Below are 15,682 nucleotides of genomic sequence, written 5' to 3'. Positions count from 1 at the left end.
CAAGGAGGTTCCAGATGTTGATAACAAGAATATCTAAGTTCATTGTTATCTAAGACGAATGTCGTTTATATTTATTCGGACATAAAGAGTTCAAACATGGGCTGTTTGTGTTCTTTTTGCGAATCATCATCTTCGCAAATATCTCATTGAAAGAACAATCCGAAATCATAATTGCCCTCCGAAATTAGTCAATAAGCAGTAATATACAATAGACATGTATATATATAAGCCTCCGATTCCTATAGGTTCAACGTAAATAATATTTAAACCATCGATTTTCATTGGAATGAAGGCCTATTAACGTATATCATTATATACATAAGTTATATATTTCGTACATTCATATTTATAGAATATTTGTAGAATTCTCATATTGATAGAATATTTGTAGAATTCTCATATTTATAGATATTTGTAGAATTCAAAGAAAATGTGAATAAATTACGATTGTCTTACACTTACAGATATATATATATACAAGTAAACATCAACAACAAAAATGTTTAGATACACAAATGAACATGGTCAATATATCTCAAAAATATAGGATTTCTCAGCTAACACTGAATCTTATTACCAAGAACGACAACTCGTCAAATCACAGCTAGAGTTGGAATCTGATTAGATAACGAAGAGTGCCGGAAATGGCCGTGATGTCACGATTAGCATTTTAAGCTTATAACGATTTATTACGGATTATTTCTCACAATTCTGTTAATCCATTTAAGATAATTTGTGACTTTTGTATAAATTCCAAATTTCCCTTTCTGTCCGCATCCCTCTCCATAACTCGTAACTCCATACACAAACCAACGCATTGTGCCGTTATCGTTTCTGGGGCACAATAAGGGTCCACCGCTGTCTCCAGCACAAGAATCTACACCCCCTTTCTTGTACCCCGCACAAATTTGCTTGTCCGTTATTTTATAGTCGAAAGCCTTTCGGCATTTCTTTTTATTAACTATTGGCACCTGTGCTTCCTGTAAAACGTCACTACCGGTTACATCTGTGTTGCGTTCCTTTCCCCAGCCTACTGTCATACACATAGTTCCATCCGGAACTTCGTAATTTTCCGGAGCAAGACAAGCATATCCCTTAACCACATCGTCACTTTCTCGATAGGATTTTTTCTCTTTGAGTTTAAGTAATGCAATATCATTTGTAATTGTTTCATAGTCAAAATGGTGATGAGGGAAATCCCTTTCCACACGTAAATCCACTTCCGTCGTATCATACGCTTGAATATCGTGTTCCCCAACGCGCACAATGACCTTACGTCGTTTAGAACGTTTCCGGATACAATGTGCAGCGGTTAGAACCCAGTTAGGAGCTATAAGCGTTCCGCCACAGTACTGTTCTTTCCATCTCGTTAGGATAGCGACCTACAATAACAGATTCATATTTATCAGGGTAAATACATATGAGCATTCTAATTAAACAGCGTTTGGACATTGTTACTTTTACGGTTTCCTGCATGTGGTACCTCGTAATGATCGTGTCGTGTAAGGATGGTGTGAGCAAGCGTGTTTACTGTGTCAGAATTGTGTATGTCGTGTAGATGTTGTGGATATGTTGCCTACGCGTGTACTACACGTATGTAAATTAGCAATGGAACGCGTTGATCGTGTAAGGTACACGAAGCTGGTATTTATGATAGTTGTAACATATTCATAATACAACTGACCAATAGAGAAATGTTAGATTTCAAAATATTTGACGTTCAACTGTCCTAAACATCTCTCACTGAGAAATGATTGCATATATGTGTATATCTTAAGAAACCTCTGGATATAAAGCCTGCTATTGAAACAAACTTGATAAAGTGACATATTCTGTGGAGGATTCAATCTAGTGATAACCAGTCCTTCAGCCTACCTGCCATGGCCAACTATTAGGACGTGCCTCTTGACCACCGACAATTCTAAAGGAGCCCCTCATTTTCCTTTCTCCACATACATTGCTGATATCCTTGAGAGTAGGCGCGGCTACATCATGTGTACCTTCTTTGCCTGAAAAAATCAATTACAGTGTTTTTAATTAAATCAATAAACGTAACGTGACAATATAATCTCTGCTAGATGCCAGATCCTATGGCAATTTCTGTCTAGACACCCATATAAACAAGCGTGTTATTGACCATGCCACGTAAACAAGCGTTTTATTGACCATACCACGTATATGTCGTGTCCCCTTGTGGACGTCGAATGAATTCGAAGTCGGTGCTCTTGAATGCAAATGAGCCCACCATCTAGTCACATAAAGCCAAACCAAACACTATCTGGTAAGCGTACGTTAGCAATCGGGAATACATTATATTACATGTGTCTGCTGTCTGTCTCCATTTCACGAAAGTTGCAACATTTAGCGCTATTTAATAACAAACTGCTAAAATCCAATAATCTTGAAAATTCCCCCACCCCCAAATCCATTATCGATTCTGCTTAATTCTCTTTCGACAATAATTCACATTTTTTGTCATAAGTTTTGAATGGACGCCCTCATGAGGAAGGCTTTGGGATCTGTTTCAATGCCAAGACATACCAAAGTCACTTAAATGGTACCTCGTGTTGCCTGTTTGTAGTACGGCAAACATATATGCTAGCTGGGGACAAATAGCTTGTATAATGTGTTCAACTGGGATGTATGTTATGCTACAATGTTCAGGATGTGACATTCCAGGGTGATTTCACTACAAAAACGTCTGCAGGAGTCCAATCGTCCGTGGACACCGTTCAAATATATCTCTCGCTGACTGTGATATGGACGTAAAAGTGTTACTATACAGATTCAGGAATGCAGCAATTTGTGCCGTGCTTTAACGAAAACCTCAACCAATCACACTTTGAAAAGGGTCAGATTTATGTGCTTTTCAAATTCTTAAGTTCTTGATAGTTGCAATCATCTGTCATTCTTGTACTTCCGTATTACTCAAAAAGTCTTTGAAGACGTATTGTTTATCGACGAAGTCGACCTCGTTAATCACGTTCCAAAGTGTTTGACAGGTTCAGCCTATTGAAAGTCGAACTAATTTACAAATGTAAGTGGTATGTTATCTTTTTCTGAGGAACCAAAGTAAGATCAGGGCACCATGTCTTCATGTTGTAATTCGACTACTTTTTCCTGATCTTCCTATGTTTTATGTTATTAATAGACTACATTTGCCTGATCGTCTATAACAGTAGAAACCGTTCCACGGTCCGGAGAAATATTCTGTCTACCAAACTTTTAGTTCTTAATTTGTACATACATTATACTTGAAAATATAAAATAACTGGCCGTTTGTAAACAAATGCGCCAACTAAGTGGTTGGTTACAGGGCTTCCATGGTAGTCACAAGGCGTTGTCCTACCAACGAATATAATGTTCTGGTGACGTTCAGTGTTAAACTTATTTTCGCTAATTACCGAATGCCGGTTTAACTCAACTGTACTGAAAAACACGGTTTTAGATATACTAACAATGACTCAGACAGAGATAGACAGGTACCTCTTTACAGGTATTCCAGATAACCATTTTACGGGTTGTCTGCAGTAAACATCATTATCTAGTGATGAATACCATCATCACTCTCCACTTCCGTTGTTTTCGCCTCCTTATAAGTACTTGATGTACTCAATTACATTGGCCTTATACACGTGAATGAGGGATCGGTTGCGGTTTTAAAGAGTTATTCTTTATAAAATAATGTAGATAAAAGCCTTTTGTTTTATGTGTTTTGATACATTTCATAATATTTTTTTCTAAAATGCAGGATTCTAAAAGATTTAAATATATTTAATTGTATTTTGATAAATATTTTCCAAATCCAGCAACTGGTCGCCTTGGTTATCCGGACAAAAAAACGAGAAAGTATTCTTTGACATTTGCATTGAAATAGCAAAACATTTACCTATCTCAATAACATCAATTACATGCATCTTACCTGAGGGCCCAGGTGCTTCTACTTGTTTAATTACGGAAGAATTTTCTTCATCGCTTCTTAAAGTATATTTTTTCTCACATAATGTTCCAGGCAGCTTACAGTCTCTTTCTTGTTGAATGTAACTATTCCCACAAATACGTGGCTCCTTGCATGTGCGGAATCGCCGTTTCCGGCATGACCGCTTACAGCGCCCCCAAAGTGACCATTCATCATAGAGTAGATCATAAAGAATCTTTTCCATTAATCGGTTTCTTCTGAATCCAATAACTTTATAAGAAAGTGACGAGCACACACCCTTCTGTTTCCGGCAGTGTCTTTTTTCCTTAAGGAAGCTTGTGCCACAGTATTTTCGATTTTTACATCGCCGCACGCGACTTTGTTCACAATGTCTATTGCAGTTTGACCATTTGGACCACTTTGAATAATAACGACACAATAACTGATTGTTTTTACCGCTTTTCTCTAATGAAACCAATGACGTATTTCTGGATGAATGCATTCTTGCATGAATTAAATTGCGAGATCTGTCCCCCGATATGTCCGCTCTCTGCAAAACAGAAAATGATATGAATATAGGAAAAAAAGATACATGATATGTCCCGTTACAAGTAAAGCACGTGCTAAACACGTTTCGAAATTCAACGTATATGAATCCTATAGTATTCCCAAATTAAACACTGCCATCATTAGAGCCCGGAGCGAGTACAGGGGATGTGAAAGGGAGAGATGAAAGAGAGGAGAGGGGAAGTGGAGGCGACTAATGTGTAGTATCTTAATATATATATATATGAGCATTCATTAAAACACGATGCTAGAAACAATACATCACACCTAAAGGAAAAATAGAAAACTTCATACACATAGATTTTACCGTGCAACATGCATTCGTAAAAAAAAAAAGAAAAAAGAAAAAAAAAGATTTTATCGTGCAACATGCATTCGTAAAAAAAAAAGAAAAAAGACAAGAAAGAAATCGACTAGGATCGGTCATGCAATGAGCATTTGTGGTATAACACTTGGATTTATCTAAATAAACACATCGATCATAGCCTGATAGCTAGTCTCATGTTAATGAATAAGTGATGATGTTGATAACTCGGAGCGAGCAATCGAATGAGATGTTCGCGTAAAGTTCAACTAGCATTCACAGAAAGTTAAATGTAATTATTTAATAGCAGTAAACCATTAAACGGACTATGTACACAATATAGCTCGCGAGAGTCGTTACTCTGGATATAGTACAGTTATCAGTTCTGGTGTAAAGTCTAAGTAACACAGCCCGGAACACAGTCCGGTAGGGAGTCTCCGTAATTGGTTTTTAAAGTTATTGACGACAAAGATGGGCGTTAATTGCCCGAAGCTGACCATTGATGACCACTGATGTGGCGATTGTCACTGATGGTCACTGTGGTCAAGAGAACGAATGACCCTTATCTGATTAACTGATTTAAGGAAAGCGAGTTGTATCACATAGCCCTTGTAAAGTGTTGAATGGAATCTCGCGGGACCACCATTAAACCCGCATAAGGCCATGAAAAAAGAATTCAGCGAGTCCTAGGACAAGCTACAGCAATTATAAGGACCTAAAGATGTACATATTATTCGTACGTAAATGGACAAGGAATTCATATAAGCCTACAAGATGAATCACCATTTCACGTGAGCTTCTATCAGCTGACCCCTTGGTGTGAATCCCTACCCTAGGTTTTTATGACCGGGTACAAAATCGAAAGATTTTAAGGCACGTTTTATTTTTCATTTTAAAGTCATAAATTGTCAACTTTGTGTGAAGAAGAAAACACCCGAAAGTCTAGAGGTGTTACAACTACGGTAAGGCTACAATTCTGCCTTGCTACATGGTAGATCAATTTTACCCGATAAGAATGTTAAGTAGGAGTACAGTCCGATTTGTGATCATAAAACAGCCATATCAACCAACCCTTCAAATTCTCGAGACGGTCTTTATAAACACTTACTACTTAACTCGTTGTTGTACATTCAAATAAAACGAACGCTATTCTATGGGTATCCAAATACAAGTGGTAGATTTAATCTTTATGTCAAAAGATAGGTGTCGAAAAAGCAAGGTTGTAATCTCAGTGTTTTTATTTATCGACAGAGAGAAATGGGGAAAGGAGGTAAAAAAAGATTAACAAAGTATGAATAAAATAAAGTGTTCCGGAAAGGTAAGCGTCTTCTGCTTAATGAAGAACACTTGCAATGTAAACCTAGGTCATTAATATCACGCCACGTCAGGTTATTCCACGTCACGTGACGTCATCAAAACGAGTTCATTAAAACGAAATAAAAACGCAGACTTGCGTGTACAAACACATGACTGATTTACCTAAATAAATAGAATTTTCTCAATGATAATATGATGCCAAGCATAAAACAAATTTGTTTATACAATTATGATGACGTGTGATTTTCTGTTGTGTTTTTGCGATAGCCTGACTGTTGTGTAAATTGAGATGCCGTGACTTTCTGTCGTGTTATTGACAACAGAATAGGTTTAAATGAAACCAGGAAGTGAATTTATCCTTCGGTAACATTGAATGAAGTCGTAAACTACTACACAAGAGCAACAGACCCCAATATGCTTTAAGTAAAATTTATTGAGTTACACTAAGTATAATGAAAAGATGCTTGACGCGACTGTTTTGCCTCTGAGTCACCTAATGTTCTTTTACAATGTACATTGTGTAAAACGCTTTTAAGAACATTTTTTTACATGTTATTGCTCAACATTGCCAAATTGTTGTTTTAATTCTTTTTTCAAGTTTTCTTACAAATTAAAAAAAACTAAGTTTTTGGCACAACGTACAGGCTCGTTATAAATTTGTTCCATAATTAAGTGTAACCTTGACCTCGTTGAGGCTAAAGCAACACGCAATAGACGCGCGAGACGTACAGCATGCAGGGAATATGGCTGCCAAGCTCCAGAGAACATCTCAAGTTTATACGAGACAGCTTATCCATATGCAGACAAGCTGTTTGAAGAATCCGTTCTCTTGTCTAAATATATTGCCACGAACGAAATGATTATGGTGTTATATTAAGCAGATTTCATGCGAATATTTTGGCACATTTTTGTTTATGACCTGGCAAACTTGCATATGTCAAATTTTTATACACTATAACTAAAGTTCAAATAAAATGGGCTGATAAGATAGGATATAATTTTTGCGATAAGTGACGTCCCTATGAATGCATGTTAAGAAAGTTGTCAGCTTGGATTTTTTACAGAGTCTGTCGAATGACGCGATTTGCGATGTGACATTGAATTTTCCCTTTTTGGGGAAGAAGTGATGGTGTGGCTACATGTAGATAAAGTCGCTCGTATTTCTCAGCTATAGGTATTATCATGTCTTATGTCCTTACTTTGAATCCAAGTAGGGCCAAGAATCACAAACATCAACTGTTTTGTTGGGTTTTTGTCACGCCGTGTCAAACACCTCGATCATTTCTAGCCGTGGTTTCCTGGTAGTAGCTTGTGACTTGCCTCGCTGATTTACATACGGGAGACCCTTGCATGCCATCCCGAATATATTTCTAAATTCTTTATATCTTGCGAAATTGTTGAACAATAGCATACGACGTCTCGTTTTCTCACCCTACCGATGGAACACAAATCCGTCCCGAATAAGAATCGAACCACAGACCTCGGAGCCCGTCACATGAGGTTCCGGGAGTGTATGCCATATATACCAACTGAACATCTCCATAAGAAGTGTTAACGTTAGATTAAGAATGATTCTAGTAAACGTTACTCTGATTTTTCTGACTGAATTTCACAGTAGTTGGTATTATTTCAGGAATAAGAATGAACATGTATTGTACTCGTTCGACTAACATATATTATGAAAAGTACATTCTCCACTAAATGAAAGTGTCTTGTACTTTTTTCGGGTGACTAACGACAATGTGTTAGATAAGTGGGAGTGTCTCTTTAGATATGTAATTCATTAAGGAAGATTTGGCCATTAGGCAAATGATTCATTTCGTGAAGAAACTGATACCGTATTACATGAGTCAGTTCTTGTGTACTATTACCCAAACTCCAACTGACACACGTAACATACAAAACACTGCCCACTTTAGAGTATTAATTAATAGTTCATGCACATCTAAATGATCAACGAGGTTAAAAACATTTTTTTTCCTTTTATACGGCTTCGAATTAAGAAACTTCCAGCAAGTTCTAAGAAACATCCCGTTATTACGAAATTATTTAAATATATTGTTTGACAGTTACGTGTGGTAAGGGAAAAATCACACGTAGAATTAAATTATAAGAGATAAAACAAACAAAAACAGGATTCGAGTACTCACTTCCAGGTTTAAACGCATCTGAGAAAACACACACACACACACACACACACACACACACACACACACATATATATATATATACAAAAGTGCATTTTAAACGTGAACATCATTTATCTATTTCAATTCGGTGCCTTTTAAATTTACTTTTATAAATAGGTAATGTTATTAAGTAGATGCTATGGTTTTTACGTTTCTTTTAAATTTTATTCGCTCAATTGTGTGAATGGGCTATTTCAGCACTACGCGTTACTCCGTGGGAATGTTGAGCATGATGGAATGTCTTAGTATCGACAGTCTACGGCAAGCGGAAACAGACCACAAGCACGCGCGGTAATGAGGTCACAGACTTTACTAATGAGTGGTCTTTTTCCTATAAAGCGGGCCGCGGGGCACGAACACAGCAAAGGTCCATCATTTCGTTTAGTTGATAGCGATCCTGGTGTTGGAATCAGAGACGGCTTAAGGCGTGGTTATCTACCGCAAACACAGGGGCATTAGGTGTATATGCATGTGAAAAACATACTAAATTGCAGGCTGATATTTTTTCAGTTTCTCTCACTCTCCCACACACTTTGAGAAGGAGATAGAAGATGTCTGCAGCCAGCGTGAGGGCGATAGACGAGAAGAATTCAATCTTAGTGTCGACGTGCGAAAAACAAGATATTAAGCTTGTGGGATGAAAGTAATATCATATAAAAAGTCGGGTTAGATAAAACATGAAAACAAAATTGTACATATCACAAAAACAAACTCGTAAAAAATGTCAATAAATTTGAAACTTGTTCTCATAAATAGATCTCACTTACGTAAACATATTTGCGTAGATATATATAGCAATATCTAAATAGAGAGACATGTATATCTGTCATTTATTAACAATTCAAACGGTCAACATGTTTCATAAAACTTCTATTTATAGAATGTTAGGATATCTGGTTGATTGGAAGTTTTTTTCAGTGTAAAACAACAACATCCAATAAACAGTTGTGTTATATATATTTAACAGAGAGAAAATAGGGGAAAAAACTAGCCTCGTGGGCAACATTACAGTCAATGCATGTATCAAACAAAAACGGTACACAACAGTATCATCAGAATGATGAAAAATTACTTGAGCAATTCGGTCTCTCCGCGAGATATTTTAAACTTTGGCAAGTTATTATCAAATCATATTTTGGTGTTATATTGAACCAAAAAAGTCAATATATTTCATATGTGATATTTACCAGATACACTTGTATATGAGATAAGGATTATATATATAAACAGAGTACTACGGGACATCACCATTGATAAAACAAGTAGTTATTAATATAATTTCTTCATTTCCTCCGTATATGATACTTACTGTGAGCACCGTGGATGACACTATAACGAACGAGCCCTGTTTATGACACTTTAACGAACGAGCTCTGAGGATGACACTTTAACGAACGAGCTCTGAGGATGACACTATAACGAACGAGTACTGTGGATGACACTATAACGAACGAGCTCTGAGGATGACAATATAACGAACGAGCTCTGAGGATGACAATATAACGAACGAGCTCTGAGGATGACAATATAACGAACGAGCTCTGAGGATGACAATATAACGAACGAGTGCTGAGGATGACACTATAACGAACGAGTGCTGAGGATGACACTATAACGAACGAGCGCTGAGGATGACACTATAACGAATGAGCGTTGAGGATGACACTATTACGAACGAGCGCTGAGTATGACACTATAACGAACGAGCTCTGAGGATGACACTTTAACGAACGAGCGCTGAGTATGAAACTATAACGAACGAGTATTGTGGATGACACTATAAGAATGAAAGCTGAGGATAACACTTAACGAACGAGTGTTGAGTATGACACTATAACGAACAAGTACTGTGGATGACACTATAACGAACGAGTACTGTGGATGACACTATAACGAATGAAAGCTGAGGATGACACTATAACGAACGAGTGCTGAGGATGACACTATAACGAACGAGCGCTGAGTATGACACTATAACGAACGAGCTCTGAGTATGACACTATAACGAACGAGTACTGTGGATGACACTATGACGAACGAGTACTGTGGATGACACTATAACGAATGAAAGCTGAGGATGACACTATAACGAACGAGCGCTGAGTATGACACTATAACGAATGATTACTGTGGATGACACAGTGATGACTGGGTGATGTAGTTGACACTATAACGAACGAGTACTGTGGATGACACTATAACGAACGAACGCTGAGGATGACACTATAACGAACGAGTACTGTGGATAACACTATAACGAACAATCTCTGACGATGACACTATAACGAACGAGCGTTGAGTATGACAATATAACGAACGAGCGCTGAGGATGACACAATAACGAATGATTACTGTAGATGACACAATGATGACCGGGTGATGTAGATAACACTATAACGAACGAGTATTTTAAATGATGGAGACGAGCAAATACTGTGAGTTACTCTATATCGAGAATACTGCGGATGAGAGTTTAACGAGTGCAAATGTGAATGACATTCATATGTAATACCGTGCGAGTATTGTGAATGGCAGTTTAACTAGTTAGTACTCTGGAGGACATTTTGTGACGAGTACTGTGACACTATTACCAACGTGACCAGTAAATGACACTGAAACGAGTACTATGAATGACAATATAACGAATGAGTATTGAACATGACCCGTAACGAAATATCTGTGTTTTTATGTTTAACGTACCTATTTGCTCTGATGTATTAAAATCGTCTGGTATTACCATAGTAAAACGATTAAACATGGTATTACCATAGTAAAACGATTAAACATGGTATTACCATAGTAAAACGATTAAACATGGTATTAACATAGTAAAACGATTAAACATGGTATTAACACAGTAAAACGATTAAACATGGTATTAACACAGTAAAACGATTAAACATGGTATTACCATAGTAAAATGATTAAACATGGTATTAACATAGTAAAACGATTAAACATGGTATTACCATAGTAAAACGATTAAACATGGTATTACCATAGTAAAACGATTAAACATGGTATTAACATAGTAAAATGATACCCAGATTTATCAAAGGCATGTTTTCAGCAATCATCAAGCCCTTGACACAAAACCGCTGACACATGATTGACAGAAATTGACATAATCTGTATGAACCAATTTATACTTTGGCAACTGTTGGTTATAACACTATGATGATCCGTTACAGAATATTGATTTCTGATTGATCGGCTATTACCATAGTAAAACGATTAAACATGGTATTATTTCTGGTATTGATTAAACATGGTATTAACTATTGATTTCTGATTGATCGGCTATTGATTTCTGATTGATCGGCTATTGATTTCTGATTGATTTATACTTTGGCTATTGATTATAACTGATTGATCGGCTATTGATTTCTGATTGATCGGCTATTGATTTCTGATTGATCGGCTATTGATTTCTGATTGATCGGCTATTGATTTCTGATTGATCGGCTATTGATTTCTGATTGATCGGCTATTGATTTCTGATTGATCTGCTATTGATTTCTGATTGATCTGCTATTGATTTCTGATTGATCGGCTATTGATTTCTGATTGATCGGCTATTGATTTGATGATTGATTCCTTATTTCGCATCGTTGATTATCTTAAAGTTAAAACATGTACCAACCACTGATGATACTTAAGGAAGCATGCTACTTTGCAAATTAAAATTCTGTGGTTTGTGCTAAGAGTTATTCCCCTTCTCAAGATTTGATTAAATGTCATCTTGAGCCTATCGTAATGATATGCTTTCATCAACTTGCTGCCAAAACCTGCATTTTCCTTGTGTACAGTATATATCGTGAGATATGAACGATATACTTACACATTTGACATTTTGGAACTCTTTTTATTATAGAGGAGATAACCGTTCTAAGCTGAAGGTCCGTGAAATACGTTATATAACACTGAACGTTAATGAAGGAATCCTTATTTTATCCCATAAAAACATGTAAGAAAAGTAAATGAAAAAGTCATAAATATATGTTTATATATGACCAAGCGTGTCTCTGCCCTTGTCTATACTTACACATTTACTGATTGTTTACTTACAATTGCTCCTATTGTTATATATTTCAGCTATTCATCATTAATTTAACAAATTGTTAATTCTTTCAAAAGATATCAATGTGTTCCTTTTGAACATTGTATATTTTTTGTGAAATGTACACGCTTTATTGAATAAATCGTGTAATTCTAATACTATTTGAAAATGACTGGTCCCGTTTATAACAATATATGTATGTGCATATATATCAGATTTTATGATCACACTGAAATGGTTTTTAAGAACTACAATGTACAATTCTACTTTGAATAAATAAAAGAAACTTAATATACAAGAGATCAGTAAAAGGAACGACTGATGCTGTTCGTTATAACCTCGTCAGCCAAGATGGAGTTCGGATTAACAAGTGTTTCGGATTAATGATATTGTTGTCAATACATAAAATTGTCAAGCCAGAACCCGTGAGTCTGGATCACATTCGGAACTTTTTTTTAAGGTTCACTGAAACACTTGATAAAGAGGAAAGTTTTGTCGTATAGACTACTACAATTTTCTGTAAAATTTAAGGTGACATGTATATATATATATATATATAAGTGTAATTTCGTTTGTCCGGATAAACATTCGGATTAGCAGAATATCCGGATTAGGTTATATCAGTGAGATATTATCTTTTGAGTGTGTCTGATCGAACTTTTCACACAAAATGCAGTAGAGAAGATTCCAAACAACACACGTTATACATACAAATGTAGTATTTAACGTGCACAATACACCTGTATAAACGTATATTAACTATTGACCAAAAATACATCTATTTTATAGTTTACCAGGTAAGCACGCATGTTTTATTTCAAATAAAGAAAAAATATTTGCATTTATGAGACAGAACTCCTTAATTTAAAGTGCCTGTTGGAAATCGACAAAACAAAATTTATAACGTTAGGCAGGTCTAAATTTAGGTCTTCACGGTTACCAGGGAATAATGAATATTATTTTTAAAGGTAATGTTTTCTTTTAGTCTTTAATAACACGACTCCGAAGTTGAAGATTATAAGAGAAATACTGTCCACTGATTCAATATGTTATATCTATATATCATATCACCAACGTGATTTGTTTTTAATAATACTACCGGCCTTGTATTACATGTAACCCTACACAAAACAGACATATCACGTATTTTTTTAGTATCATCTTTTTAATTTCCTGCTTAATGTGGGCTGTAGCCGCTTACATCGGCTTTATAGGTAGATTTTTGTATGATATCGGCGCCTGAATATCCTCTCCCCCTCCCTGACACTTGAGAATCCCTCCACCCCCAGACCCAGTAATCAAGATTTCAGTCAAGATTATTTATATCAACCTTGAACAAGAATTACATTTCTCACTAACACGATGTATGTACACCAAAAAATTGAAAAGAGGAAAAAAATGCTGAAGAGAATGAGAAAAAAAAATATATTGTTGTAATATTCAGTAAAAGTCGGTTGATAAAAAATATACTTAAGGCGTAATATGAGTGACATCTGGCTTAAATAAATATGTAGTATTTAGTAAAAAAAAGATGTGATAAATATATTCGAATATGTGAACTCACCTTCTTACTGTAAACTCCGATATGTGAAAACAAGACGGAAAGAAGAGGAAAGAGGAGGAGTAATGCAGTCCGCTGCATGTTCGGAGTGGTCAGTTTGGCCAGATAGTGGTCAAGTGTGTCCACAGAATGTCCCCCTTCTGTCCGGAGTGTTGTCTAGTGAGAGAAATGCCATGTTCTCCGTTGAACGCTATAATCGTTCTGTCTAAAGACGCCTAGTGTTAGAACAGGGCTTTATACCTATGTACCGTACGTAGGTCACCAGCACGGGTTACGGTAGCTCACTTAAGCTTCCTATGTCGTAAATACATCGAGTTATGTGGGGGGGAAACATCTTAAAAACTCGCCCCCTTAAAAAATTATTTATATATCTCATCTGTTGTACGCAAACACACCGAGCACAAATTCAAAATTACCTCAAAAGTGTAGGTACACTATTGTACATCATAGTATTAAATACATATAGTAGATGTGCTATCCTTCATGTCGTACCAGAGATCAAGTTCAGCAGACGATTTTTGTTCAAACTATGGTGTGGATGTGAGGATTCTGTATACATATGGCTACGTGGTATTCGTATGTTGGATCCCTGAACGAAATACTTTCAGTGTTGTATATCTGTATACACACAGCCGTGCCCGACAAACCCAAAGTTTAGTAGCGTTCGCTGACATCGTTCTATTGGTATATCTGTCGAACAGTCTGTCTTTACCCCGTTTATCTCTCTATCCCGTCTCGTGCCGTTTCCACCACATCTAGGTCGTTATCTCTACTTCCCTACTTTGCCCTCTTCGTCTCGATAGTTTGTCTGTGTGTCGGTCTGTCTGTCCGTCCCAACCTTACATAATGTATACGTGTTTTTCACGCAGAGAAATAATTGTAGTAATGTTTGACGCAACGGTGTCGTTCTCTTCTGTCACAGTGAAAAATCCAAATTTCTATAAAATTGTGCTTTTTACACATAACTGTCTCGCTTCTCCTTTTCCCTCACAACCTCTCCCGAACCCTACTTCTACTTGATACAGTGCTAAGCTCGTGGTATGATTTTAAAATGTTTTTAATAATATAGATTAGACAACACTCCCATACAAGTGAAATTGAAATCCAAACTAATTAAAATCACTGGGTTCCAATGATAAATTATTGCTTCGTTTCTCGATCAGGACTGCCAACTTCCCGTTTTACATACGTCAGTTACGAAACCTTGTAGCAACCATTCCTAATCACTAACACTTATGTTTATTCTTTTTAAATGAAATTGAAGTTAAATCAACTTAAAAACAAATAAAAATATATTCACATCATAATTTCTTGTTATATATCACTGTCTCGTTTTTCCCTCTTCTCGCCACAACGCCACAATCTTCACTAACGGCTAAAAACGCTTATTTCTGCGTCGCCGAATACTTCTCCCCGCTGTTATTGAAATTGAGATGAAATCTCTTTGTAATTGTAGAATAATGTGTTTCTGTAATATTTTCAATTTTTTCTTCCTTCTATCTTATTTTTTAACTCCTCGTCGTTCTCTACACTTAGGAATTAAGAACTGTATCTGCTATTCAAATTTCATGAATCGTAGGAGGCGACTAACAATATCTCTTTACTGGTAAACATGTTCTTACTCATTGCTCCTACCTTGACAGCCAAAGGTGAGGAAGATTTATAAAGCAATGCGTAATGTACCCAAAACGGGACAAATCACAGTCGGCACTCTTCTGTAGTCACACCGTCCTCGACCACTTATTTTTCAAATTCATACAATTCT

At 36.3% G+C, this 15,682-nt stretch overlaps 1 protein-coding gene across 1 annotated transcript; it reads right to left on the bottom strand.

Annotated features, from left to right (window-relative positions):
• Nucleotides 1-455: 455 nt before the first annotated feature.
• On the bottom strand, nucleotides 456-14,081 carry LOC132557282 (putative serine protease 42). The gene is made up of 4 exons (XM_060221769.1): nucleotides 13,921-14,081; nucleotides 3,923-4,469; nucleotides 1,876-2,009; nucleotides 456-1,382 (listed from the first exon to the last, which is right to left on the bottom strand). Exons 1-4 carry the CDS (start codon nucleotides 13,996-13,998, stop codon nucleotides 690-692), a joined length of 1,452 nt encoding a protein of 483 aa, XP_060077752.1. The 5' UTR covers nucleotides 13,999-14,081; the 3' UTR covers nucleotides 456-689.
• Between the last annotated feature and the right edge of the window lie 1,601 nt (nucleotides 14,082-15,682).

The sequence above is a fragment of the Ylistrum balloti genome, unplaced genomic scaffold (genome assembly GCF_031769215.1).
Source record: "Ylistrum balloti isolate Yb309-2 unplaced genomic scaffold, AGI_CSIRO_Ybal_v1 Utg370654, whole genome shotgun sequence".
NCBI classification, from domain to species: domain Eukaryota; kingdom Metazoa; phylum Mollusca; class Bivalvia; order Pectinida; family Pectinidae; genus Ylistrum; species Ylistrum balloti.
This window is presented reverse-complemented; position numbering and strand designations above follow the sequence as displayed.

Excerpts from the sequence above, each read along its gene's own strand:
- LOC132557282 (XM_060221769.1), bottom strand. The coding sequence starts at position 13,998 with ATGCAGCGGACTGCATTACTCCTCCTCTTTCCTCTTCTTTCCGTCTTG. Across the intron at positions 4,470-13,920 it reads TCGGAGTTTACAGTAAGAAG|AGAGCGGACATATCGGGGGA; the intron begins GTGAGTTCACAT and ends TCTGTTTTGCAG. Across the intron at positions 2,010-3,922 it reads AGAAGCACCTGGGCCCTCAG|GCAAAGAAGGTACACATGAT; the intron begins GTAAGATGCATG and ends TGATTTTTTCAG.